This window comes from Malania oleifera, chromosome 4 (assembly GCF_029873635.1).
Source record: "Malania oleifera isolate guangnan ecotype guangnan chromosome 4, ASM2987363v1, whole genome shotgun sequence".
Classification (NCBI taxonomy): Eukaryota; Viridiplantae; Streptophyta; class Magnoliopsida; order Santalales; family Ximeniaceae; genus Malania; species Malania oleifera.
The window spans coordinates 81602726-81628384 of NC_080420.1; the positions used below are offsets into that span (position 1 = coordinate 81602726).

General features: G+C 38.3%; 1 protein-coding gene across 3 annotated transcripts in view; it reads left to right on the top strand.

Annotated features, from left to right (window-relative positions):
- The window catches only part of LOC131154584 (uncharacterized), a 531072-nt gene extending 519231 nt beyond the window's left edge, over positions 1-11841 (top strand). For all 3 annotated transcript variants that reach the window (XM_058107453.1, XM_058107454.1, XM_058107455.1), the window contains 5 exons: positions 5496-5681; positions 7510-7617; positions 7955-8158; positions 8256-10159; positions 11064-11841. In XM_058107453.1, coding sequence (XP_057963436.1) covers positions 5496-5681; positions 7510-7617; positions 7955-8158; positions 8256-10159; positions 11064-11616 — 2955 coding nt within the window. In that variant the 3' untranslated portion in view covers positions 11617-11841. The remainder of the gene's footprint in view (positions 1-5495; positions 5682-7509; positions 7618-7954; positions 8159-8255; positions 10160-11063) is intronic.
- The last annotated feature ends 13818 nt before the right edge of the window (positions 11842-25659 follow it).

A 25659-nucleotide genomic window follows, 5' to 3' on the forward strand; every position in this document is an offset into this window, starting at 1 on the left:
ACCAAGTGGCCTTTGTTGCTGTTCTTCTGCAGGATGGACAATGACATCTGATACCTTGATTTTACCTTATAGATCTCATGTTTGTACTCACAGATTCAAACATCTGCAGAAGGAACTCTGCTGACCAAAGGTAAGAAGGAATCCCCGTGGTCTACATCTGAAAACTTAAAAATGTGACAATTTGGAACCTTTTGAATATTATCTTGAGAGTTTGTTCAATCAGGAAACGGTCAGTCCTGAAGTCAATTGACATTCCATTTCCCCACAACCCACTGGTTTTCAACATCTATTTCCTGGATGCATACTCCTGCAAGTATCTCCTACCCTGAGTAGCAAAAAGTGCTAGGAAGGGAACAAAGGTAAATTTCAAATAGATAGGAATGGCCCAGGGAACAAACTTAAGAACCTCTTTTCCCGTTGGAGACAAGAATCTATTCATCCTTAGATTGTATACCTGACTCTGCCTGGCCCCTGCACAAAAAGAAATAGGAAGAGAACCCAAAAGTTCCCTAGAACTCCAATCAATGATTTCATCAAATCTTTATAGTATTTCTACTGAAGATAAGAACTGATTTACCAGTTGATCATGTTGCTTACAATATGAATTTATAATATGAAGAGTATTAAGAACAAACCTTTCCTTAGTCTCCATGAACAGAAAACTATTGTTGGCCTAACAAGGCTTAATCTCATTTTGATGATAACAAATCAAGGTTACTTAACATGTCTATGTAAGTTTGAGTTTCAGGACTTAAGTGTTGCTGTGAGCATGCTTGAAGAGATTTATGGATTTGAACACTTAAAGTCATGACTCATGAAGGATATACAATTATGTGAGATATGAAGCTTGTTAAAGCAGTGCATAAAGCTCAAAAGACATATTGGAAACTTCACAACATGAAGACTTAGGCACTTAGATAGAATAGTCTAATGAAAGTCTCATGTAAGTACTTCAAAACTCAATATTGATTGATTGAAGCGCCTAAGATATGTCATTGGAATTATATACCTGCTTTCATACATGGAAAATGTTTTCTCAAAGTCCAAATTAAGTTTTCCATTACATGAATTAAGTTTGGAACCAAAAATATTGAAAAACAAGTGTTGTTGAAAGGACAGGCGACTGATGTTAAATCGTTAGGCGACTGTGGTGCTATTGAGTTTGAAAAATATATAAACAGAATAGGCACAGGTGACTGACCTATCAGGCATAGTCGACTGACCCCATTTTCTGACTTTCAGAATGCGCTAATTTTAAAAGAGCACAGGCCACTGACCCTTAGAGGACAGGCGACTGATGCATATGTTTAAATGAGTTGCTGCTGATCTTGTTTCCAAATCTTGCTTGATTGGTTTCCAAATTGAGAGAAAACCTTAAGGAAACTTTTTAAAACCCTAGTGCACTATTTAAACGTATTATTCTTGCACATTAGGGTAACGAAAATTTCAAAAAGAAAGAGAATGGCACGTTCACACTTTGAAAAACTTCTGGTTATACTACTGCTGTGTTCTCGGCGATTATAGTCAGAAAACTGATCTGATCTTTCAAATCCTACACGTTTGAATCAGTTCTAGTGATATACTTTCGAGCTTCAACTTTCATATTGTTTATTTGAACTATTGTTTTGAATCTAACGTGTACTAATCTGCTCATTCGAGGAGAGTTTCTCTTGTACAAGCAATTGTTGCTGTTTGTTGTATTGTTTTACGGTTCAGGTATTGAATCGTTGCCTAGCGAGAGGGGATTCTCGTTAGAGAGGCGAACTCCACCTTTGAGGGAGAGAGGTTGTAATTTCACTTGGTAATGAAGTTGGGAAAGGAAGTCCTCACAGCGCGTTGCGTGAGGCAAGGACGTAGGCTGCGGCCGAACCTTGTAGAAACAATAGTGTTCAGCTTCTTCTTCCTTATTCTCTTTACTTTCTGCAAGATATAATCTGCATGCTTGAATATATTTTCATTATCATCTTGTTGATTATTTAATAGTGCTGAATTTTGAATCTTGGTAAATATTTGAGATTGTGTTGAATATTTAAGAACTTGTTGAAATGAAGAACCTTGCTGAATATTTTGAACTAGCTGGACATATTTTGTTTGAGATCAAATATATATCAGTTGTATGATTAAAGCGTTGATTTGAACATTTGGAAAAGCTTACAACTTTGAATTTGAAAGTAAATAATCTGAGGCAAACTATTTATAAATTGATTTTCAGATTAAAGCTTAAGTGCTGAAGTTAATCAAGAGTTTTATAGAAATTGTTTTTGAAGAGATATATTATCCTTGCTGAAAATCTGATCTTAATATTGATTATATCATTGAGATATATATCGAATCACTGAATTCATTTGTCTTGATTATACTGTTGTAAATTTTATTGATTCAAACTGAAGGTTAAATTTTGAATAAGTGATTAACTGAATGTGTTAACTCATTATTTCATTTTGTAAATTCAGATTTTGCATTGATCTCTACATTCACATTTAATACTTCCCATTGATATACTACTGTAGCGAATCGAAATAGTGTTTGTGTTGGAAAGGGTTAAAGTAAATAAGAATTCCACAAATAAATTTTTTAAATAACCCAATTCACCCCCTCTTGGGAATACATCCTAATATCAACTATCATGTGGAGAAATAGTTAACTGTAATTGGAGTTTTTCTAGCCACATGGTTATCTTTGGACAAGCCACTAAAAGTACCTTCGGGTATTGTGAAAGGTAAACTTTTTGCACTGAGAATAACGAGATAGGTAGAAAGGAGATTACTTTTTCTCAACCCTCTTGAGGTGTGAAAGTTGGGGAAGGAGCATCATTGTTCAGGACTGCAAATGATATAGAAGATGCACAAGTCATTATCAAATTCATGAAACCTTCTGGGAAACCCATCTTCTAAAGAACCGCTGAAGGAAATTCATTCATATGCCTTGTCCATGTCAAACTTGAGAGCAGCAAGACATTTCTTCACTCTTCTTCTTTGATCATACTTTTAATGATTTCATGAGCCAAGATGGAGTTATATTTTTCTTCCTTCACAAAAGGCACAAAGGGGAAATAATCCCGGGAAGAACTTCGATCAACCTATTAGCTAGGATATTCACTGTTAGCTTATCCAACATCACATGGACAGATAAGTGTCTATTCCTTTATTCATGTAGGCTTCACATTCTTAGGGATCAATGCAATTAAAGTACGGTTCAAGTGGACAGGCATCACCCCTCAAGAAAAACCCGAAGATAATGTGCAACACATCCTCACCTACATTCTTCCAATCCCTTTAGTAGAACCCAGCATGGAAGCCATCACTGTGTGGTGCCTTGCAGGATCCTACCAGACCGCAGTCAGAATTTCCTTTTTAGAAATTTTACTGACCAGGTCTTGTTTCTGCTACTCACTAAGCTGAGTCCAGGCCCTAGATGACAAATCAGCAGTTTATCAATATGATAAAAGTATCTTTTGAACACTTGGTTGGGAAGGTTGCACAATATGCGCTTATTCCTCAATCCATGGATCATAATACTTCTGTGAGACTCATTCTGTTACTGTGGCAGGCAGGAATTTTGTCAGATTTTGGTAAAGTGTTCCTCTTTAGTTTCCCTTTTGATATGTACCTATTGCCCAGTTTTTGACTTTGCATATAGAACCACTGCACACATGTCTTTCTGTTGCAACATGTGACCTTTTGGTTCTGCTAGTCATTTTTTCATTTTTGTGTTGCAGTTGCAATAAATAATATTAAATATTTATATGCGGTTGAGGCAATTACATTTTTCATCTTAACTCTTATGATATTGTGTGTGGAAAAATGTGTATGTTTGTGTATTTGGGAGTGAAAGTATCTGAACTCATTGGCTATTATTGTGTAGTACATGCAAAATATACATCACCCGAAAAAGCAACTGTAGCGGAAAATATTGAAATAAATATTAAATTAATTAAGAATACTGAATATATAAGTCAATCTATAATGTTTAAGGTAACTCATATGAAAACAGAAATAGGAAATGTTCTACAATTATCAAAATTGAAAAATATTAATCTAAAGAAAAAATTTTAAAAATCATATGCTTAACCAAGACCATTGTCTCACCACACAGAAATATTACAATTTAGAAGTAAACTTCTAAGTGGAAGGAAAATATTCCTAAAATAATAAAAAAATAAAAAAATAAATGCAAAATATGTACTTGGATTAATAAATTACATTGAATAACCTGTGTATGTACTTATGATCATTTCTTTGATGACTTACATTATCAAGATGGTTCATATAGAAATATATATATATATTTAAAATTTATAAATTAATTACCTTCCTAATATGAGTAGTAATAAATTAAGAGTCAATGTGCTATTTTTGCATGCAAAGTTAAGAGTAGAAGGTTAGAAGTTAAATTTACATAAAACTGTACATGGAACTGCATGACAGTCATAAGAGAAAAAAATTTCATGATATTCAAATGCACCAGATGTGTGCTGAAAAGAAAAAAAGGCTGGAGTCAAATCCTCATATATTGTTAATACGACATATGTAATGTGTAATACAAACATATTGCATGAAAAGGGATTAAAAAAGAAAAAGAAAAAGAAAAAGCATTAAGCATTATAATTGTAACAAAACACAACTACTCTGCAAATGCGGAACAAAGACATAAAGAAGGAGATGGTAAAATTATAATTATATATTGAGAGAGACAAATGTGGAAGAGCTGAGAATATCTGCAATCAAATGTAAAAGAAAAGGGAGTCCAAGATTTTGAATTTTTACTGCAGTTTGCTTCTGGTATACTTATATCAATAGATGGATGTGTTACTTGGCTGCTAACCTTCAGGAAATGGTATATCTGTTGTTTTGTCTTCCATTTTTGGAAATAGTGTGTCAGTTGACGATGTGGATGCCCTTGTCAGTTTTTAGGGATGTTTTCCCTTATTTTTAAAAGATTGGAGTATTTTTCTCCACAAAATATTTCATATTATTTGTACCTTTATATAGTAACAGTATATAGATTTTTATATGGTCTATGATTGCATAAATTGGCAGAAAAGGATTCATATAGCCGACCCCACTTAGAGGGACTAAGGTTTGGTTTTGTTGTTTTGTTGTATATAGATTTTTGCAGATTATTTGGTAATGGTTCCTCCCCTCATTATTTCTTTTAGTACACTAATTTTGAAAAGTGGTGGTGGGGTTTGGGGGAGGAGTTGAAATGAAAATGGGAGCCACTGGAGAAATTTTCCAGTACTAACAAAGTTTTGGATGATTTAATAAAAATTTCTTGAGTTTGGTACAATAGGGTTTTACTAATGAACAACTAATCAGTGCCTCATTTCTCTTTATGGCTTTTGTGGTGATGGTTTTGAAGATCATTCTTTAAGCTCTTTAATCACCTCTGGTTCTTTTATTCCCTTCTTTTGGCCTACAGTCTTTTTAGTTTAATTTTTAGAATTGCTGAGACAGATATGAGATGATTTGATCTGCAGCTTTTGTTTTCTACAGGTTAAAGCATCTTTATTTGCTGCGGGTCGCTTTTGTGAATTTTCAGTTGACTTTGCATCTGTTGTCTTAAAGATATTAGTTCAGATGGTGACTTCATCAAAGACAGTGTCTGCTGTAAGGTTGGCTGGAGCATGGGCTTTTGCAAATTTGGGTTGTTCATCTCCTCTTGTAAATAAAGTTTACAAGGTTGTGCATCTTTCTTGCTTCCATGGTGCATACAAATAAACAAAAATCAGTTAATTCTGCATTAGTGAGAGTATTTGCTAGCTATTCTGGAATGCCTGCTCTATTTTTCCCTATTGAGCTTGGTCCCCAACTATTGAAGGGCATTTTGATCAATAATTCATGCTATATCAAATTATATGCATATGATGCTAAGGATTAGGCTTAATAATGTTGATGTTTTGTGCATCAACATCAATTCTTAGTAAGTTTTCGTGTTGGCAGGCATGTCAACATATATGTGGTCTTTATGATACAAATGTCTTTATTTACTTTTTTTGGTTTTGGGGGCGTGGTTTGACAAGTCACAGCAACCTCCTGCAAAGTGACAAAGAGTCAGAGGCTTGAAAGTAAAGGTCATGATCTAAAATCCAGGCAAACCAATTCTCCTTGGGGTTTGAGTTGATGAATTTGTGACCTTCCATCCTCCAAACTGCATGGAAGTAAACTTCTATCCCTGAAGTTAGAACCTGTGGTGGTTATGTATACAAGGTCCCTATGGTAAAATATATCATTTGAAAGCGGCCCCCCAACCCCCAGCGTCCCCGGGTATTTGGATTTATGAAATTTTGTTATTTTGTATTTCTACTAAATGTTCCCTCCAGTGTTAAGGACATTAAAATCTTTGTGCAAGAAATTACTTGCCACTAAGACACAACATGTGGTGGTGATGTATGCATGATCTTTGTCATAGCTATGTGCATTTTTCTGAGTTTTTTTTTAATTTTATTTTTCAACTAAAAAGGTTACCCCACTGTTAGGCTTTGGTATGTATCATTATGTATCAATTAATGCTTGATTACAAACATCAAAATCTTTGCACGAGAAACCATTTGGTTAAGCAAAACTTTCTGTTCTCTAGTTCTGTACCCAACACCTTTTCTTCTCTCTCTCTCTCTCTTGCACACATGTTTACACAATGCATTTTACATTTGGATGTGCAGCATTAATATTATAGTGGAGTTGTGTACTGTTACATGGTAACGCCCCTTTGATTTTATCTAAAATAGAACTCAACAGTGAAGATATATGGAGAATTATTCTGAATGCGGAGGCAGAAATACTTAATTTATCCTTATCATAGTTTCTTGTCTAGTAGAGTTCACATTAGGTTAGCATATAGAAGCAACATATAGAATTATATCGTGCCCTAGTGATTTTGAAACAAAAGGATTAGATGCACAGATTTTCTTCTGCTCACAGAGGCTGTTTTGGTGGCTTGAACCTTTAATGATCAGGCTGTAATGAAGCACCCTACCAATGTTCCAAGGTCTACCAATCACAGAGTTCTCTGATTCTGTAGCCAACATTTTTTTCTTCTCTCTCTCTCTCTCTCTTGCGCACATTCATGTGTTTTACACACTTCTTTTCACTTGTGCGTGTGCATCATTAATATTATAGAGAATTTTTGTACTGTTTTATAGTATCGCACCTTTAGACTATATCTAAGACAGAACTTAATAGTGAAGATATATGAAGAATTATGCTAAATGTGGAGGGAGAAATACATAATTCAGCCTCATCGTAGTTTCTGTTCTAGTAGAATCTACATTAACTGTATACAAGCAACATTGCCAATGCACCAAGGTCTACCATCACAAAGTTCTCTATAATTATTTTAATGAAATTTTTGTGTGAGCAGACATGTGCTTGTATGTGCCTATGTGCCAGAGGCTTTCTACATGGGAATTGGATAACATCTTGACATCTCCTTTTTTGTATGAAATGACATTTTTTTTCTTTTTATTATTTTTTTTTAAGAAAATAACAATTTTTTTATTTGTTGTTGCAGACTTGTTTAAAGTTGGTGATAGAATCTTCAGAAGAGGATTTCATGGTTGCTATGTTGATTTCTCTCTCAAAAGTTGCTTTGAAATCGTCGCTTCTGATTCCTGAACAGGTATCTCTTATAATTTGCATGACACATGATGGACTTTATGGTTGAACTGAGATATATTTGGAAACAATGGGATCAAAGCTCTGTGTTCTTCAGCAATTTATGAGCTGCCAAAATTTGATTCTGCATTTGGGACATTGAGTTCAAGCCTTTGGTTTGGGTTTATGTGGATTTAAACAAAAATGCAATACAAATATGTATTTAATTTTGTTGAATTTCACATAATTTCAAATCCTGAACTTGAACTTCATTGTCCAAAGATCAATGCTGGTGATTTTACCCTAATCAGTGTGTATTTAATTCTCTACATATTAATGATTATCTCCCACTGCGAGTGCAGATAGACTTGCTTGTCTCATTTCTCACTCGAGAAGTGACTTCTCGTTTGAAAGCAATAGCATTAAAATGTCTACATTTTCTTTACATAAGAGGTGCATTTTCTCTTCCAGTCAGTGAACATTCACTTAAAGCACTGTTCGGCATGCTAAATAAACCAGAATTTTCATCAACCTTGCAATGTGAAGCTCTACGAATCTTGCACAAGGTCATTCCTGAACTCAGTTCTGCAATACACTTTCCTTTTAAGTTAAAATTAGCAAATCTGTTAACAACCCTATTGATTTGTAATGGGCACTTTGCAGATTCTAGCTAGCTTACCTGCTCTGCCTCACATGGATGTTCTTGAATTTCCAAAGTTGCTTGCAATTGTAGAGCATGCAAATTGCGATTCGGTCATGTCATTAAGACTCTTAGCACTCAGGGTTCTCATAGATTTTTCAGGCAAATTTAGGGAAAGAACAGAAATGGAATCAAGTGGAATTTGTGCCAGTTCTCTGCCATCCCAAATCATATCACTGATCTTTGATCGGATTACTGTTCTGGTGAAACTTTTATTTGATCCTCATCAGACTGACTCTGAGGTGGAAGGAGAATGTGAAAGCTTGCTTAGACTGCTGCTTCTCCTTGTTAAGCAACATCCTGATTTGGCTGTTTTGGCAATGGATAAAATTATTGTATTTGTTGAATATCTGGTGAAAATGCTTGACACATTCATGGCCTCAAGGCAAATGGATTTATCGATTGTCAAAGGGGAGAAGTGGACATTCATTTTGTCGAAGCTTATGTTTTATGTCTACAAATTTGTGGTGGCTTTCCTGGAAAATCTCAGTGAAGCTGGTGCCGTAACTACCCAAGTACTTGACAAAGTGAAGCTTTTGGCTAAATATGTACACTGTTGCAAGTTATTTGATTGCTATACTCGCACAATCTATTCTCTTTTGCTGCATTATCTTGTCATTTGCAATGGCATGATTAATGATAAGGGAGCTTCCTCTCTCGATAGAGACTTGGACTTATCTCTTCATGATTGCTTGGTTGAGCAAGAAGTCATTGCCCTTGAATGCGCAAAAAAACTGTTGGCTGGGCAGGACAATTGGTCTGCTTACACTGTTGGAAGATATTCAGCATGTCAGGGAGCATGGTTTACAGCTGCTTGTATATTTGGGCAACTGGTGAAAAATGTTAAATCTGATTCTTGTTGTTGCTGGTTGAAATCTTTGGTGCAGCTTGCTCATTCTGAAGTGAAAATCAAACTGTTTTTACTGAACCAGTGCTCCAGTTCTGTTGCTTGGCTGGAAGAAAACAAAATCTTTATCATGCCTTTAGGTGTCAATTTAGGTGAAATTGGTCGGGAAACTCCATGGAGTGCGAACCTACTCAACTGCTCAGGAAAGCTTGTTGAGGTTTGTAATAGTATTCGCTCTTCAGTGAAAACATTAGAAAATGCAGAACAGGCCTTTTCTTTTCAAAGATGGCTTTTGGGTCTAAGAGTAAAAGTTCTAGAAACCATGGTTGACATACTCAAATTCTTGGGTGCTCATCTGTTTAACCTGGATAGCATTGGCAAAAATAGAAAGGTAGACAGAAGTCTTATGGTTGAGCATTCAAGACTTCAACAGCCAATTAGCTCCTTGGTTCATTTTCTTACTAAAAAATCCTTCCAGTTGAAGAGGCTAGCACAAGAATTTGATCTAATTGCCATTTCTTTTGTTGACTTGGACATGAAAAGTTCAAAAATCATATCTGTCCTTGCACTAAGTTGTTCAATATTGGCCTTTAGTACAGGATTTGCCCTTTTCTTTCCTGAAGGGCTTGCTTATGACAATTTAACTACTTGTGATTCAGAGAAGTTGGAAAATTATTCGCATGCAATATTAGTACAAAATTTAATTGAGCGGTTGTGGATTATAGACCCTAAGACCTGTATATATTTGAGGTTGCTTTTGAAGCCTACAGGACAATCTGACAACTGTTTCCACTTGCCGTCTGGATGTCAAATGTTGAGCATTGGTTGTGAAACGAGAGATATGCTGAGAGCTTGCAGTTACGCTGTTAAGGGGGTTGTTCATTTGCAAAGTGAGGCAAACAAAGTGAACAATGAGAATCTTCCATCTCAGGTGACCTGTGGTCTGGAATTTCTGTTGGATGTAATAGAAAAATGGTTGCATGTTCCCTTCCAGATTCCAAAGTACTTCTTTCATGTGAGGTATGTTGAGCAGTGCTTCTGCATAGGCTTTATAATTTTTCTATGTGATAGGCATAATCTATATAACTTTTATATGCAATCCTATTTGTTGAAAGCTTCTGGGTCACTAAAGCAGTTGCTCATTCAGTAGTGTTATCATATGCATGGGGCCATTCCCCATCTGTTTTGATCACATCAATCCCATTTTCACTTTCCCATTTTCTGAAATTTTGATGTCAAAACTGTTAACCAGTAACCAACAAGCCATATCAGACACGCAGACAATTGTAGGAAAGGAGGGGAAAGTGTACAAGGAAAATTTTTTATGGCAGTCAACTAAATTAATTGCACTTGGAATCTCGAACACATCTCTTTTAATTGGTTGCTTCTTTCCTGTCTGCATGTGTAATTCAGGTGCCCTGGTAACTTGTATTGTGTGTTTCTCCATCTCTTTTTTTTTTTTTCTCGTGTGGCTGAAGGAGGCTTGTATTTCTTTAGAGTAGCTCATATCCCATGCAATATGATTTTCCTGCATTCCTTAAATGCTGATGTGTAATTTGAAATAGAAAAGGAAAAAAAAAAAGACTTCATTTCAAAAGTCTCGACCATAAGAAGAGGACTATAGGATTGCAGGAATGGGGAGGACATGAGCCTGTTTAGAAGTTAATATGGTGGTAAGGATTTCTTTTATGATTCGGGAGCAGTTTACAATCAGATTTTATGTTTATAATCTGGAACTCCAGTTGATTTTTGGAAATATCAAATGCAACTAGCACTATGAAATCAAGATCGTGTTTGTTTATAAATAAATAAAATAAATTAAAGATATTTCTTGTTGCAATATCCTGCTCCATATTGCTTGTATTATTCTGTTTTTCCAATTTAAAAAGCATTTTTAGTTTTTGAAATTGACATCAATGTTCAGGCCTAGTGTTGGCTCAGAGCTCTTTGCCGTCAACAAAGATGACAGAAGTCCAGATGGAATATCTGTGTTTTCGGGCTTCCACCTATCGCTAGATATTTGCCTTCAATTGAAAAACATGTCTCCAGATCTCCTAGTTCAGCAGACCAAATTGTACTGTATCCTGTATTGTAGGTCATCGTTTCAGATTTCTGGACCAAGTGCTGATAATAAGGGGCAACTGCAGCAGGATTTTTCAGCTTGGGAAACTGACAAAATCTTAGATTTGAATGAAATGCTTTTGCATTATGTGATGGAAGGCACTGAAAGAACTTGCATTAAACGTTGTAGAAATCATGGTAGTGATGGTGGAGATATTCATGCATTTGCGTGCTTTAAACCAAATGAAAGAGGCCAAGGGTTCTCAACTTGCTTGCTGGATGTCTCAGCTTTTCCAGCAGGTTCTTACAGAATCAAATGGCATAGCTGTTGCATTGACAGGCAGGGTTCTTATTGGAGTCTTCTCCCTTTGAATAATGGACCAGTCTTCACTGTACAAAAATATACTGTTTCTTGATTTTTGCGACAAATTTGATAAAGCGTGGTTTCTTATACTATATTATCTGTTTATCTACGCGGTGTTGCATCACCCCATTCTGTGCTTGCTGTACCATATTGGCCCTTTGGAAAGACACATTGGGGAAATTATTCGGAAGAATCTCCATTAACTGTTTCTTGTAGTCAAAGTAGTAGACGTGACTCTTTCATCAAATGATGGAAAATGGATTCCCTTTACATTGCATTTTGGAGTATGGATTTCGAGGCATAGATTTGAATTTGTGTGGATTTGTATAAAGTGCAGTATAAAATTATGTTGAGTTTTAAATCTATGTAAATTAAAATTCAAGTTTCGAAATCTATGCTTTCTAATATTATGATAGTGCTAGGGTGCATTTGGATCATTGACTTGACTAGGCTATGCTGGAAAGCCTAGAATAAGGACTGTTAGCTCATATTTTGCACAACATAATAGGACTGGTGAAGGAGGGTTCTATGCCCATATAAGGTGTGTTTCCTTCCCTAGTTAATTTAGATTTTGATTTGTCCTTGTTAGAGATATAGCCATGTCTCCACCTCAGCACACCAGAATGCAGCTCTCAGCACAACAAGGAAACCAACAAACTACCTCATATTCCAGTGGAATCTCAAGCTAACAGAATGGCTGAGCTAGCAGGATAAAATTGTAAAATGTAGCTAAGTTGTTTGTCAAGGCCTATATATTCGGGCCTATCACTGAGTACTCAAGTGCAGAGCAATGAATGATAGAGATGAATTTACTCTTCTGTACATCTCTTTAGCCTTTTATCATATACCTTTCATGCATTTCTTTTCACTTTAACATGGTATCAGAGCCCTTCATTGGACTCACGTCCCGATCCAACATATAGTAGACTTCATGGCCTCTGACTCTGACTCTGACTCCTCCTCTCCTCCACCTTCTCCTCCTCCACCCCCTCCACCTCCGCCCCCTAACCCCTCACCTTTTCCTCTTGGGTTTTGTTGATGGCTCCTCCCCGCCGCCTCCTCCACAGCTTCATGGCAAACTAAATTTTGATTACCAAAGATGAGTTCAGCAAGATCGGCTGCTGATGTCCATGCTTACTACATCTCTCTCTGACTCTGTTCTGGCTCAGGTAATTGACTGTACCTCTTCCTTTGATATCTGGAAGACTCTACAACATCTGTTTGTTGCCAAGTCCTTGGCGCATGTCGTTCACACTCGGTACTAGTTAGCAACGCTCAAGAAGGGCCTTGAATCTATGTCTGATTACTTCGGTCGTACTAAAAACTTGGCTTCGACCCTGTTTGCGGCTAGACATCCACTCATCGACTTTGAGTTCTCTATATACCTCTTCGCCGGACTTGGTACAGAGTATGAGTCTCTTGTCACCTCCTTGACCACCTGTCCTGAGTCTCTTTCTCCTCATCAGATCTGCAGTTATCTTTTAAACCATGAGTCCCGCTTAAATCATCAAACCCAAGCTCTCTTATCTTCCACAACGTTGGTTGCCAACTTTACTACTTTTCGACCTCCCTCCTCGAGGTATGCTCGTGGCCGTCACTCCAGTTCATATCATGCGGGTCGGTGAGGTCGTGGCTTTGGTAAGGGTTTTCGTCCCTCTCACAGTTCCTCAGATACCTCTCATCCTCAATGTTAGGTGTGTAACAAGTATAGACATACAGCCTGAACCTGCTATTACCGTTTTGATCAAGCATATCAGTCACCACCACCTTCCCTTGTGGCCAACAATACCACCTTCCCTGCACCTTCGCCTACGGCAAATACTTGGTTTCCTGATACGGCTGCAACACACCATTTCACTTCAGACTTTGGTAATCTCAATCTGGATTCAGATTCATATCAGGGACCCGATCAAGTCATTATTGGGGATGGATCCTCCTTACCTATTCAACATACTGGCTCTGCTCACTTGAACACCTCCTCTGCAAATTTTCTTCTAAACAATTTACTTCATGTTCCTGCTATTGCTCACAATCTTCTTTCTATTCGTCAATTTTATCTTCTTAATAATGTTTTCTTTGAATTTCATCCATATTGTTTTGTTGTGAACGATTCACGTTCCTGGGAGGTGCTCCTCAAGGGTCCCGTTAAAGATGGCTTGTATGCCTTGCCTAGTAGATGTAGCGCCTTCAACCTCTCCACCTCAAGCCTTTCTTGCTCTCTGCTCTACTGCTCATTTATGGCACTCACGACTTGGTCATCCCTCCCCTCGCACTACGTCCTTGGTTCTTTGTCGGTTTAATCTCCCGTTCTCTTCTAGCATCAACTTTGGGCACTGTCCAACTTGCTTCTCCGCCAAAGCTCATGTGCTTCCACACTCAGCCTCGCCATCTCGATCACAACAACCTTTTCAGCTCCTATTCATGGATGTCTGGGGTCCTGCGCCAACACCTTCCACAAATAATTCTCGCTATTATCTGTTCATTGTTGATGACTTTTCCAAATTTCTTTGGCTTTTCCCTATGCAATCAAAATCTAATGTATCTTCCATAGTGGTAGCCTTCCTTTAGTTTGTTCATAACACCTTCAATGCTAATATCATTGCAATTCAAATTGATTGGGGTGGTGAATTTTGCCCTTTAAAATCTATTTTCAATTCGGTGGCATTTCACATCGAATCACATGTTGTGGCTCTCACCAACAAAATGGAAGTGTCGAACGCCGTCACCGTCACATTGTCAAAACTGGCTTATCATTATTATCCCATTCATCTGTTCCTCAATCATACTGGGTTGATGCCTTTCAAATCGCAACTTTCCTTATAAATTGCATGCCCACAGCCCTTCTAAATAATAGATCTCCTTACAAAATTTTGTTGCACAAGGTACCGGATTACGCATTCTTTCGTGTCTTTGGCTCAACCTATTGGCCTAATCTTTGGCCCTACAATAAGCACAAAATGGATTATTAGTCAACTCGCTGTGTCTTCCTGGGATATAGCCTAGATCATAAAGCCTACAAATGCCTACATATTCTATCAGGTCGGCTTTATTTGTTTCGGGATGTTATCTTCAATGAATGAGAATTTCCATTTTTCAAGCCCATGGTCTTACCTACACCTTCTGTTCACTCTCAGCCCAATATCCTAATTCCCATTCCCGCTCCTGTATTCGGCCCAGCTACTTCCACTACCTCTCCTGGCCCATTATTTTCTCCCGAGCCCACTCTGTCTAACCCACCTTCCCTAACCCCACTTCCATCTCTCCCTCCCTCGCATCGTCACCCACCACAACCCAAATCCCATTGCCTCCTTCCTCCCGTGCTTTTTCCCCCGCCAGACCTTCCGTCTTCCCTTCTCATTCCATGATGACCAGATCTAAGTCTCAGTCTCTTCGGCCACTTCGTCGTACTGATGGTACCATTCCGTGGTCATTTAAACCATCTGCCTCCTTTATTGTGACGACCACCTCCTCCTTAGTTCCCGAAGAATCCAAGTCCTTCCCCGAGGCGTCTAAACACTCTGCTTGGTGCGCATCTATGTCCTCTAAAATTGCTGCGCTTCTTCACAATCATACCTGGGATCTTGTTCCATTTTCTTCAAGTTTCAATCTGCTTGGCTGAAAGTGGATTTTCAAAACTAAGCGCAGAGCTGATGGCTTGCTTGAAAGGCGCAAGGCTCGCCTTGTAGCTCAAGGATTTCATTAGCGGGCATGCTTCAATTACCACGAAACTTTTAGCCCGGTTGTTAAGCTAGGTACCATCCGTCTTCTTCTCTCTTTTGCGGTCTCTTCACATTGGGCGTTGTATCAACTTGACATTTAGAATGCCTTCCTACACGGGGACCTTGAGGAAGCTGTCTACATGAAGCAACCCCCAGGGTTCGTGAATTCTGACTTCCCCTCACATGTCTATAAGTTAAAAAAATCTCTCTATGGTCTTAATTATGCTCCTCGGGCCTGGTTTGCAAAGCTGTGTGATAAACTAATTTCTTTTGGTTTCACAAGTTCAAGCTCTAACTCTTCTCTTTTTATCATGCGTACCACTTCTGCTAGTTTATTTGTTTTAGTTTATGTTGATGATTTGGTGATTACGAGCTCCAATTCTTCCCCAATCTCCAATCTGATTCAATTTTTAAAATCTCAATTTCCGGTCAAAGATCTCGGTCCACTCAGTTACTTTCTCGGCATTGAAGTCCACCACACCTCTGAAGGGTTGTTTTTGTCTCAACAGAAATATATCACTGATTTGCTTTCATGTACCAATATGCACCTATCAAAACCTGTGTCCACACCAATGTCCACCTCTTAAAAACTCACTGTAGTGGATGGTTGCTTGTTTGATGATCCTCACTAGTATAGAAGTGTTGTCGGAAGTCTTCAATACTTAGCTTTCACTAGACCAGACATTTCGTTTGTTGTCAATCGTGTTTGTCAGTACATGCACTCTCCTCGCATTCTCCACTAGACTGCTCTTAAGAGGATCCTTCGCTATCTCAATCACACTTGTCACCATGGCTTATTCTTCTCTGTTTCCTCCTCTCCTATCCTATCTACTTTCTCTGATGCTGATTGGGCTGGGTGTCTTGATGATTGTCGATCCACAGGTGGTTTCTGTGTCTACTTTGGTTCTCATCTCCTCTCTTGGGGCTCAAAGAAACAACCGACCGTTGCTCGGTCATCCATAGAAGTTGAATATAAATATGTTGCTAACACCACCTGTGAGCTTCTTTAGTTGTAGTATCTCTTGTCCGAACTTGGTATTTCGCTCACTCACCCACCAACTCTTTGGTGTGATAACATTGGCACCACCTATCTTTTAACAAACCCAGTAATGCATTCAAGAACAAAGCATGTAGACTTGGATTATCACTTTGTCCGAGAGCGAGTTGCTGCCAATTCTCTCCAAGTGTCCTTCATTTCTACTAAAGATTAGATTGCCGACATTCTGACCAAGCCTCTCATTGCTGCTCGCTTTTCCTTGCTCCAATCCAGTCTTACTATGACACTAGTACCCTCTGAATCGCCCGGGGGGGGGGGGTGTTAGAGATACAACCACGTCTCCACCTCAGCACACCAGAATGTAGCTCTCAGCGCACAGCAAGGAAACCAACCAATTGCCTTATATTCCAATGGAATCTCAAGCTAACAAAATGGCTGAGCTGGCATAATAAAATTGTAAAATGTAGCTAAGTTGTTGTCTGTCAAGGCCTATATATTTGGGCCTATCACTATGTACTCAAGTGCAGAGTAAGAATTTACTCTTCTATATATCTCTTTAGCCTTTTATCATATACCTTTCATGCATTTCTTTTCACTTTAACAGTCATTTTTCGGTTGGATCTAGCCATGAAGCAAGATATTGACAATGTTGATGATGATGGGGATGATGAAGAAGACGACGAAGGAGGGTGCGAGACAGTAGAGGAGAACTAGCAATAGCTTCATTAGCAAGGTTTGTTTTATTGCTCGACAGATTTTAATTCTATCTTTCGGTAAAACATTGTATTTGTAGTAGTGATTATTTTCAAGTTTAATGCCAAGGCAAATTTCCTAATCCTGGGTTTGAGAGTAAGGATTTTAGGATTTGTATTTAAATTTATGTAGAATCAGTAGAAATTTAATATGATTTCTACTAAATTTTATCTATATGCACATAAATTTAAATTTAAAATTTGAATATTTTGCTCCCAAATGCAAGGAAAAAAATTTGTAAGATGTTGTAAGATTTATAAAAGAACATATTTCAACGGCTCAATTAAGGTACAAATTTGTGATGGTGGGTTCAACCCGAGGGATTGGAACTTTGAAATTTGATGGAGTTTGAAGTGCTCTACGTGGGTTTAGGGAGTGGAGGGTTGAGTTTAAGCTATGATAACAGAAGAAAGTTTTTTCCATTGCTAGATTTGAGGGGAACAAAGAGATTATGGTTTTTACTTTGTGGAGAGCTTTTAAGAATGTGTTACGGTTGTCAAATTGTGAATTTCTGAATTAACAGAACGAAGTTTGTCTGTGATGGACATATTGCCATTTTAAAAGAAAAAGAAGATTGTGGTACCATATCTTTCATTTCATTCAAATTAGGCTCATTTTATTTATTTATTTTTATTTGTTAAATTTGGAGAAAGGCAATTTGCTCGATATTGATTATTGAATATTACAAGAGTGTATATATACATGAGAGAATGAAAAAAATGGAAAGAGAAAAAATGGAAGTATATTTTGCTAAGATGGAGAGTGTATATTTCTCTAATTCTCCCCCTCAAGTTGGAGCATGGAGATCTATAATGCCCAACTTGCGTGATAAGTCTTGCAAATATTCACGACCCAAAGTTTTGGTGAAGATATTGGCAAGTTGACTATGGATAGGGATATTCTTAGTGAAGAAAAGGCTAGCCCGTAGCTTTTCACGAACAATATGACAATCGATTTCTATATGTTTGGTACGTTCGTGGAAAATAGGATTCTGAGCAATGTGAAGTGCCGCTTGGTTGTCACAATATAGGAGCATAGGCTGAGAATGCAGTACTCCAAGATCATGTAAAAGAGTTTTGAGCCATGTAAGTTCACAAGTAGTGGAAGCAAGCGCTCGGTACTCAGCTTTGGGTGGAGGAGCGAGACACTGTAGGTTGTTTCTTAGTGCGCTAGGAAATTGGACTAGTGTCCAACTGAATGAAAAAACTAGTGGTGGAGTGGCGAGTGAGGGGACAATTAGTCCAATCTGAATCAGAATAGGCTGAGACTTGAAGAGTGTTGGCAGTAGGAAAAAATAAGCCTTGTCTTGGAGATGCCTTAATGTATCGAAGAACACGTACAACAGCATCATAATGTGGTTGTCTGGGCTGGTGCATAAATTGACTGAGAATATTGATGGGAAATACAATGTCAGGACAAGTGATGGTGAGATATAGCAAACGTCCAACGAGTCGTCGAAACGAGCTTGGATCAGAGAGAAGATCACCATCAATATTATTGAGCTTTAGATTTTGTTCCATGGGAAAGTTGGCAGGACGAGCACCAAGATGACCACTATCAGTGAGAATGTCAAGAGCATATTTTTGTTGATTAAGAAATATGCCAGTGGGAGAGTGAACAACTTCGAGGCCAAGGAAATATTTCAATTTGCCAAGATCCTTTAGTTTGAATTTCTGATCGAGCATGACTTTGAAAGTGCTAATATCAGAGAGATCATTGCCTGCCATGAGAATGTCATCAACATAAACAAGTATGAGAGTAAAAGACTGACCCCAAGAGCGGGTGAAAAGAGAGTGATCGGCCTGAGATTGGGTGAAACCCTCAGCAAGTAAAAACCAATTGTAAGAGGCTTGCTTAAGGCCATAAAGGAATTTCTGAAGACGACAAACACAAGTCTCCCTATGTTTGCAATAACCCGGTGGAGGGATCATATAAACCTCCTCATCGAGGTCACCATGAAGAAAAGCATCGTTGATGTCCAATTGAAGGAGATGCTAATTCCGAGTTGCAACCACTGCAAGAATACGTCTAACAATAACGAGTTTAGCAACATGAGCAAAAGTGTCATGATAATCCAAACCTTCTACCTGAGTACAGCCCTTGGCCACCAAGCAAGCTTTGTGTCGCTCTATATCCATCGGCCCGAAGTTTTGTTTTGAACACCCATTTACAGCCAATTGATTTTTTTCCAGGTGGAAGGTGTTGAAGAACCCATGTATTATTGGTTTCTAAGGCTTGGATTTCAGAGGCCACGCATCATGCCAATGAGAGTGTAGCACAACTTGAGAATATGAGGTGGGTTCGGGATGTTGGGGCATAGCAAAAAGAAAAACCAAATGTTGATTAGAAAAACAATGATAAGATAAAAAAGAGGAGAGACAATGAACCGTACTTGATGGACATCTTGAAACCTGTGAAGCTATGGAGGACTGTGGTAGAGTAGGGTAGATATAATCAGCCAAGTAAGAGGGATGTGTGACAACTCGTTTGGGCCGCGAAGAGGTGGGTGGAGGGGGTGGTGGGGAAAGGGGTGAGGATGAGGGTGTTGGTGAGGATACCAAGGAAGAAGGAGGGAGAGATGAGGGGCTAGGGGTAGGTGTGGATGGTTGGGTAGGTAAAGGGTAGCAAGGGTGTATATCAGGAATAGGAAGGGGAAGGAGTGGAGAGGATGTAGGAGTTGGAGGTATGAGATGATAGGAAAAAACATTTCTTCAAAAGCGGCATCATGGGAGATGAAAATTTTTTTGTTTTCAAGATCGTATACATGATAAGCCTTATAGTGAACAGGATAACCTAAGAAAACATATCGAAGAGCATGAGGAGAGAATTTATCGCGATGTTGGCAAGCGGTTTGGGCATAGCACAAGAATCCAAACACTCGCAAGTGTGTATACGATGGTGGTTTCTGAAAAAGAAGTTCATAAGGAGACTTATGATTGAGACTGGGTGAAGGAGTGCGGTTAATTAAATAAGTGGCTGTGAGAATGCATTCACCCCAAAAAGAGATGGGAAGATTAGCTTGAAAACGTCAACACCGAGCCACATTAAGAAGATGATGATGTTTACACTCGGCAACACCATTCTGTTGAGGTGTATCCACACATATGCGCTTGTGAAAAATGCCTTGATCATGGAAAAAAGTTTGAAGTGGGGTGAATAGAAATTCTCTACCATTATCAGTGCGCATATGCTTAATGGTGCAATTGAATTGATTTTTAACCACAACATAAAAATTTTTAAGGCAAGAGAAAGTATCAGATTTCATGCGCATAAGATGGACCTATGTAGCATGCGAGTAGTCATCCACGATTGTTAAAAAATAATGTGCACCAGAAAGTGAAGCTGTAGGATAACCACCACATATGTTACAATAAATTCGATTAAAACAAAATGTGCTTTTATTTGTATTCAATGAAAAAGGTAAACGAGTGTGCTTTGCTCTAGCACAAACATCACAAGGCAAATGAGAAGAAGAAATATTTAAGGTTTTCGGAATGCATGAGAGAGAAGGGTGACCAAGGCATTGATGCCAAAGAGTAGTGTCATAAATGTGCTGAGAGTGGAAAACTGAGGCGGAGGGAGATTTATAGTGGTAAAGCCCATGCCATGCTTCACACGTTCCAATCAGCCTCCTCGTTGATAGGTCTTGAAAGACACAACAGGTAGAAAAAAATATAGCAACACAATTGAGATCAGTGGTAAGTTTGCTTATGGACAATAAATTAAATTTAAATAAAGACACATAAAGAACATTAGAAAGAGAGAAATTAGAAGAAAATCGCATAGTGTCGGTATGAGTTACAGGAACAATGTTACCATTGGGAAGCTTAATGGGGCATGGTGGATTGAGAAGTTGAATATTATCAAGAGAAGACAAATTGGAAGTCATATGATCGGAGGCACCTGAATCAACAATCCATTCAGTATTAGAAGGAGAAGTAGAATGACAAGAGGCAAGGTTACCAACAAAATTGGCAGAGTTGGTGTTCAAGGGCAATACAAGATCCAAGAGTTGACGGTATTGTTCGCTGGTGAGACTAGGGATAGCAATCTCAGAAGAGGATGAAGAGCCTGTGACAATATTTACAGCCATTGAAGAATCAGATGCTTCCATAACGTCAGATCAGTTCAGATGAATCAAACCGCCGAATTGGGTCAAATCCGATCTTTGCAACGACCAAAAATATAAACCTTCAATTTGATAATCTTTGATTTTAATCAGAGAAGTCGAAGGTGCCGTCGGAGTGTTAAGACCACTAAGGCGAGCTGAAACTGAGACAAGGAATACCGCCAACGATTGAGAAAACTGAATAGATGCTGGAGAAGAAGATCGGAGGTTTAAGGGATACCCAGAGATGATCAACCAAAAAAATGTCGAAGAAGATGGGCGCCGGAGAAGAAAATAGGACTGAGATGGATCGGCAGAAAGCTACGAACAGAAAACAGATGAGACGATGAACTAGAACTGAGAGTTATGATGCCGGAGATGGGAAAGAACCACCGGATAACTAAGCAATGATGGAGACGATGCCAGAGCTGCTGTGGGTACCGAAACTGAGAGCAGCAATTGAGAGATGGCAGAACAGTTGGAGAAGATGAGAGTCTGCCAGAGATGTTTGAGAGATGACGAGCCGAGAGAGAGGCTGAGATATTGTGAGCGCGCGGGAAGGAACCAACCGAACAGAATTGAGAACAGAGAGCTGGTGGAGAAGATGCTGGAATAGAGAATGATGCTACCGCGACTGCAAGACAGTCGGGATGGCAAACCAAATGGCCAAAAAAACAAGGAGGGAAGAGGAGATCTATGAACAATGGAGACGACCCCAAAGCTGTTTTCCGGGAGGTTTTGAAGTTGGAGGAGAGGGAGTCAGGGAGGAAAAAAAATATTCCTGTGTAGGGTGGCTTTCGTTGCTAGTAGTAGGGTTGGCATCATCGTTGTCTGCTGTTTGCTGTTGCCGGAGAGTGCAGCGGTGTAGACAGAAAGACGAGAGAGAGAGCCGTCTTGTTGTGGATGAGTGATGGCCGAGAAGTGCTGGGTTTGATGAATGTGGCAGAGAGTGTTCGCTGGAGGAGAGTTGTATTGTGGTTGGTCTTCGTATGAACTTCGGCAACAACAACAGTGAGGATGGTGTGACGATCCGAGGATGGTCTGGCCAGAGATGAAGGTGGAGAACTGTGTGCAGCCGTGATGTGGTGCTGCGGTTGCCAAAAGATGATGCTCGGAGTTGCAGGGAGTGGCCGTGCGTTGGAGGTTGAGAGGGTCAGCAACGCTCGGCTGAGGCGTGTTCGTAGAGGGAGTCGTGGAGGGTTGCAAGGGAGATGGTGAGGATCTATTGGTTTGGCTTGACGCCGGTGAGGAGGAAAAGGTGGTGGTTCTGGGTAGCCGGAGACAGAGTCTGAGTGAGGGACGACAACGGCAGCGGCGACAAAGAGGGTGAAAAAAAAAAGGTTATGAAAACCTAGAGCTATACCATGTTAAATTTGGAGAAAGGCAATTTGCTCCATATTGATTATTGAATATTACAAGGGTGTATATATACATGAGAGAATGAAAAAAATGGAAAGAGAAAAAATGGAAAGTATATTTTACTAAGATGAAAAGTGTATATTTCTCTAATATTATTAAATAATTTTTTTTTGAGTATTTTGAATGATTAGCCTATTAAATGAGCATCCCAATCTATAATGCTAATTATGGATAGTGTACCTTCTATCCAATTTTGTCTTCAGCAAGTGGTTAACCACCGAAAGAAATTGTTCTTAAGGATCTCTTTTTTAGTTTCAAGCAAGTATGCCATTTTCTAGGAAGGTCCTAGAAAATGGCATAATCCTTTTCGATGATTGCGTATAAAATTTCGACCTTCCTAGAAAATGGCATAATCCTTTTCGATAATTGCGTATAGAATTTCGATGCGTAACTCTTTCCCTACAAAATGCATTGGATGGGGTAATATAGTATTTCTCAAAAAGCTTAGACCCTGTTCAATTGTGAAAGGACCATTTTAATGACCATGCACTCAAAATAACATGGAAGCTCAAGAAAAATAGCAGTTCCATTCAGAGGATCTCATGGGTTGGGTTACCAATTTTTTTTAAGTTTTTTAAACATTTAGGTAGTTGAATGTTCACCTGTTGGAAAAGTGAAAAAGTGGCACAATTGATTTTTGTAATTTTAAAATAAAATAAAATGAAACAAAATAATTTTTCAGATGGCATTATTTTTTTTTTCCCGCATAGAATTATATTCTTAAAAATCTCATGTAAGATTTCAAGAAATATACACAGAATATTCATATCAATGTTTTGTTTAGTTTATCATAATCTTAACAAACACTTTGAGAAGATGATCATTATATCTTTGGTATGTATATAAAATATATCAAGAACAATTGTATTTTTAAACATAAAAATTTATTAATTGAATCTAAAATTTTTACCAATTATAAATTTAAAATATATCTAACACTTAAAATTAATTAACTGAAATAATTGAGGACAGTACAGTATCTAAATATTAATTACTATAACAAATTCTATGAAACAATAATAATACTACTTTTATTAAACACAGGGTCCGTCGGGAGCCCCTTAGATCATACAATGTTTGAAAACCCCAGATCTAAAACCCTTTAGACACTTGACTTAGACTTTTTTTTTCCCCAAACCTTATCAACGGGTATTTCTAAGCCATCCACAAGTGCCCTTAAGGAAAGATCAAAGGGACCGAACAAGGTAGATCTTAGGGGACCGTACAATCTTTCTGATGTGCAGGATCCTCCTAGAGAGACAAGCACAGAGCATACTTGAATCCTTTTTACAAGCCCATAAAGGTGGGTACAAAAGCCTTTCAAGCAACAGTTTTCATGAACTTGGAATTTAGAAAGCCATGGAAGAAGAGGAAACTTTAGACAGGTTTTCTAGGTGTTGCCCCGAATGGGAACGCAACCCCCTTTATTTATAGATATGAGCGTTCACTATTAGACTCTTATCAGGACTAAAGTAACTTTAATAAAGTTACCTGACACAAACTTTTACATGACATAAAGCAGCAACTTTTACATAAAGCAATGACATGACCTAAAGAAACTTTAATAAAGAGACTTGACATAAAGTTTTACATGACATAAAGCAACGAATATTGGTCTACACGTGCAGCTTTTATCTTTGCATTTAATATGTAAATAGGGCTTTTTACACTGCTTTTTAAACTTGTGATTTTTTTGAAACATCATGGGAAATAACTCATGAGTATCACAGAGTTTATCTAAAGAAGCAAGGGCTAATTGTTGAATTTCTCCGAGAGAGATTTCTCTAAGTGATCTTTGGAGAGAATTAACTTTCCTATGGAGTTCTGCTTGAAGTTCCTCAGGCAAAGAGTTAAAATAGACCTGTCTCAAATTTTCATCATTAAAACCTCCTAAGAGGTAGTATCTCTTAGACATTCCATGGTAATGAAATTCAAGGTCTTTCTCTTCAAAGAATAGCAACGCTTCTCAAAATACTCTTGCCTGACTTGAAACCAATCTCTGAGAGATCTAGTAAACCAGGATGCGAATTCCATTAAAACAACTTCTAAAAGATTCCCTATTTTGGATAATTGAAGATCAATCCATGCTCCAAATTCTCCTATTTTGTCTCTCCATTTGATTGGAGGAATGTCGTCAAAGGAGAACTAAGGGACATTAGAAGGCTTCAGTGGGAAGGTTCCTTGGGTTTCCTAAGCTCTTGTTTCAACTTCTGTGGGTTCTTCAATAATTGGAGTGGTTTCAGACATATCATCTGTACCCCAGGCCCTAGATGGTTCAAGGTTTGTTCGAGCAGCCATGAGCATCTAAGTGATATTAGCAACATGTTCTTCTTGGGATGAGGCTGATAAGGCTTCATTGGAAATATCACTATTATCATCACTTACAGAGGCTGATTCCGATGGAGAAGAAATCTCATCAATGAGTAAGGATGGGTATTTGGGCTCAAATTGAGATGGAATCACAAGAATCTTGAGTTTTTGTTCTGGGTGAGAGGTAGATGGTACTGGTCTGGGTGATGGAGGATTTGGTCATGAGGTGTTGGAACTTGCTTTTTTATGTATGAGGGAATGTTTTCTGAAAACTTTAGCCGTGGACTTAAAGGTGTTTGGAATAATCTGGTTGTGTATATGAGGATGGGGGAGATGGTGAGGAAAAGGAGTAAGAAGGAGTGTAAGGATAAGCCTTGGGCATATATAAGGATGGTGAAGGCAGAGGTTTGTGAAAATCTTGCTTCATCTGGGATAATTGATCTTTTAGTTTTCTGATTTCTGCCTATTTGAAATCAAATTTTGGTCTGAAGTACCCTGTCTTTATGTAGCATTTTAAATCTACATCAAGTTGGTCAATTCTGGTCTTTAGATCGGTATACATCTATTCAATTTTGGAATCAAATTGGCCTATGCAGTTGTCCATTCGAGAGCTCTAAGAGATTAATCTATCAACTTTGTGGTGTAGAGTTTTTAGAGTTTCATTTTGAACCCTGGCGTTTTGAGTTTGCCAATTGAGAACTTGCTCAGCTTTAGAAGACAACTTTTTGGTTCCATTAGGCTAGATTTCAGTAGGCTGGACAAAGGGTTTAGAATAAAGATTTGCCTCTA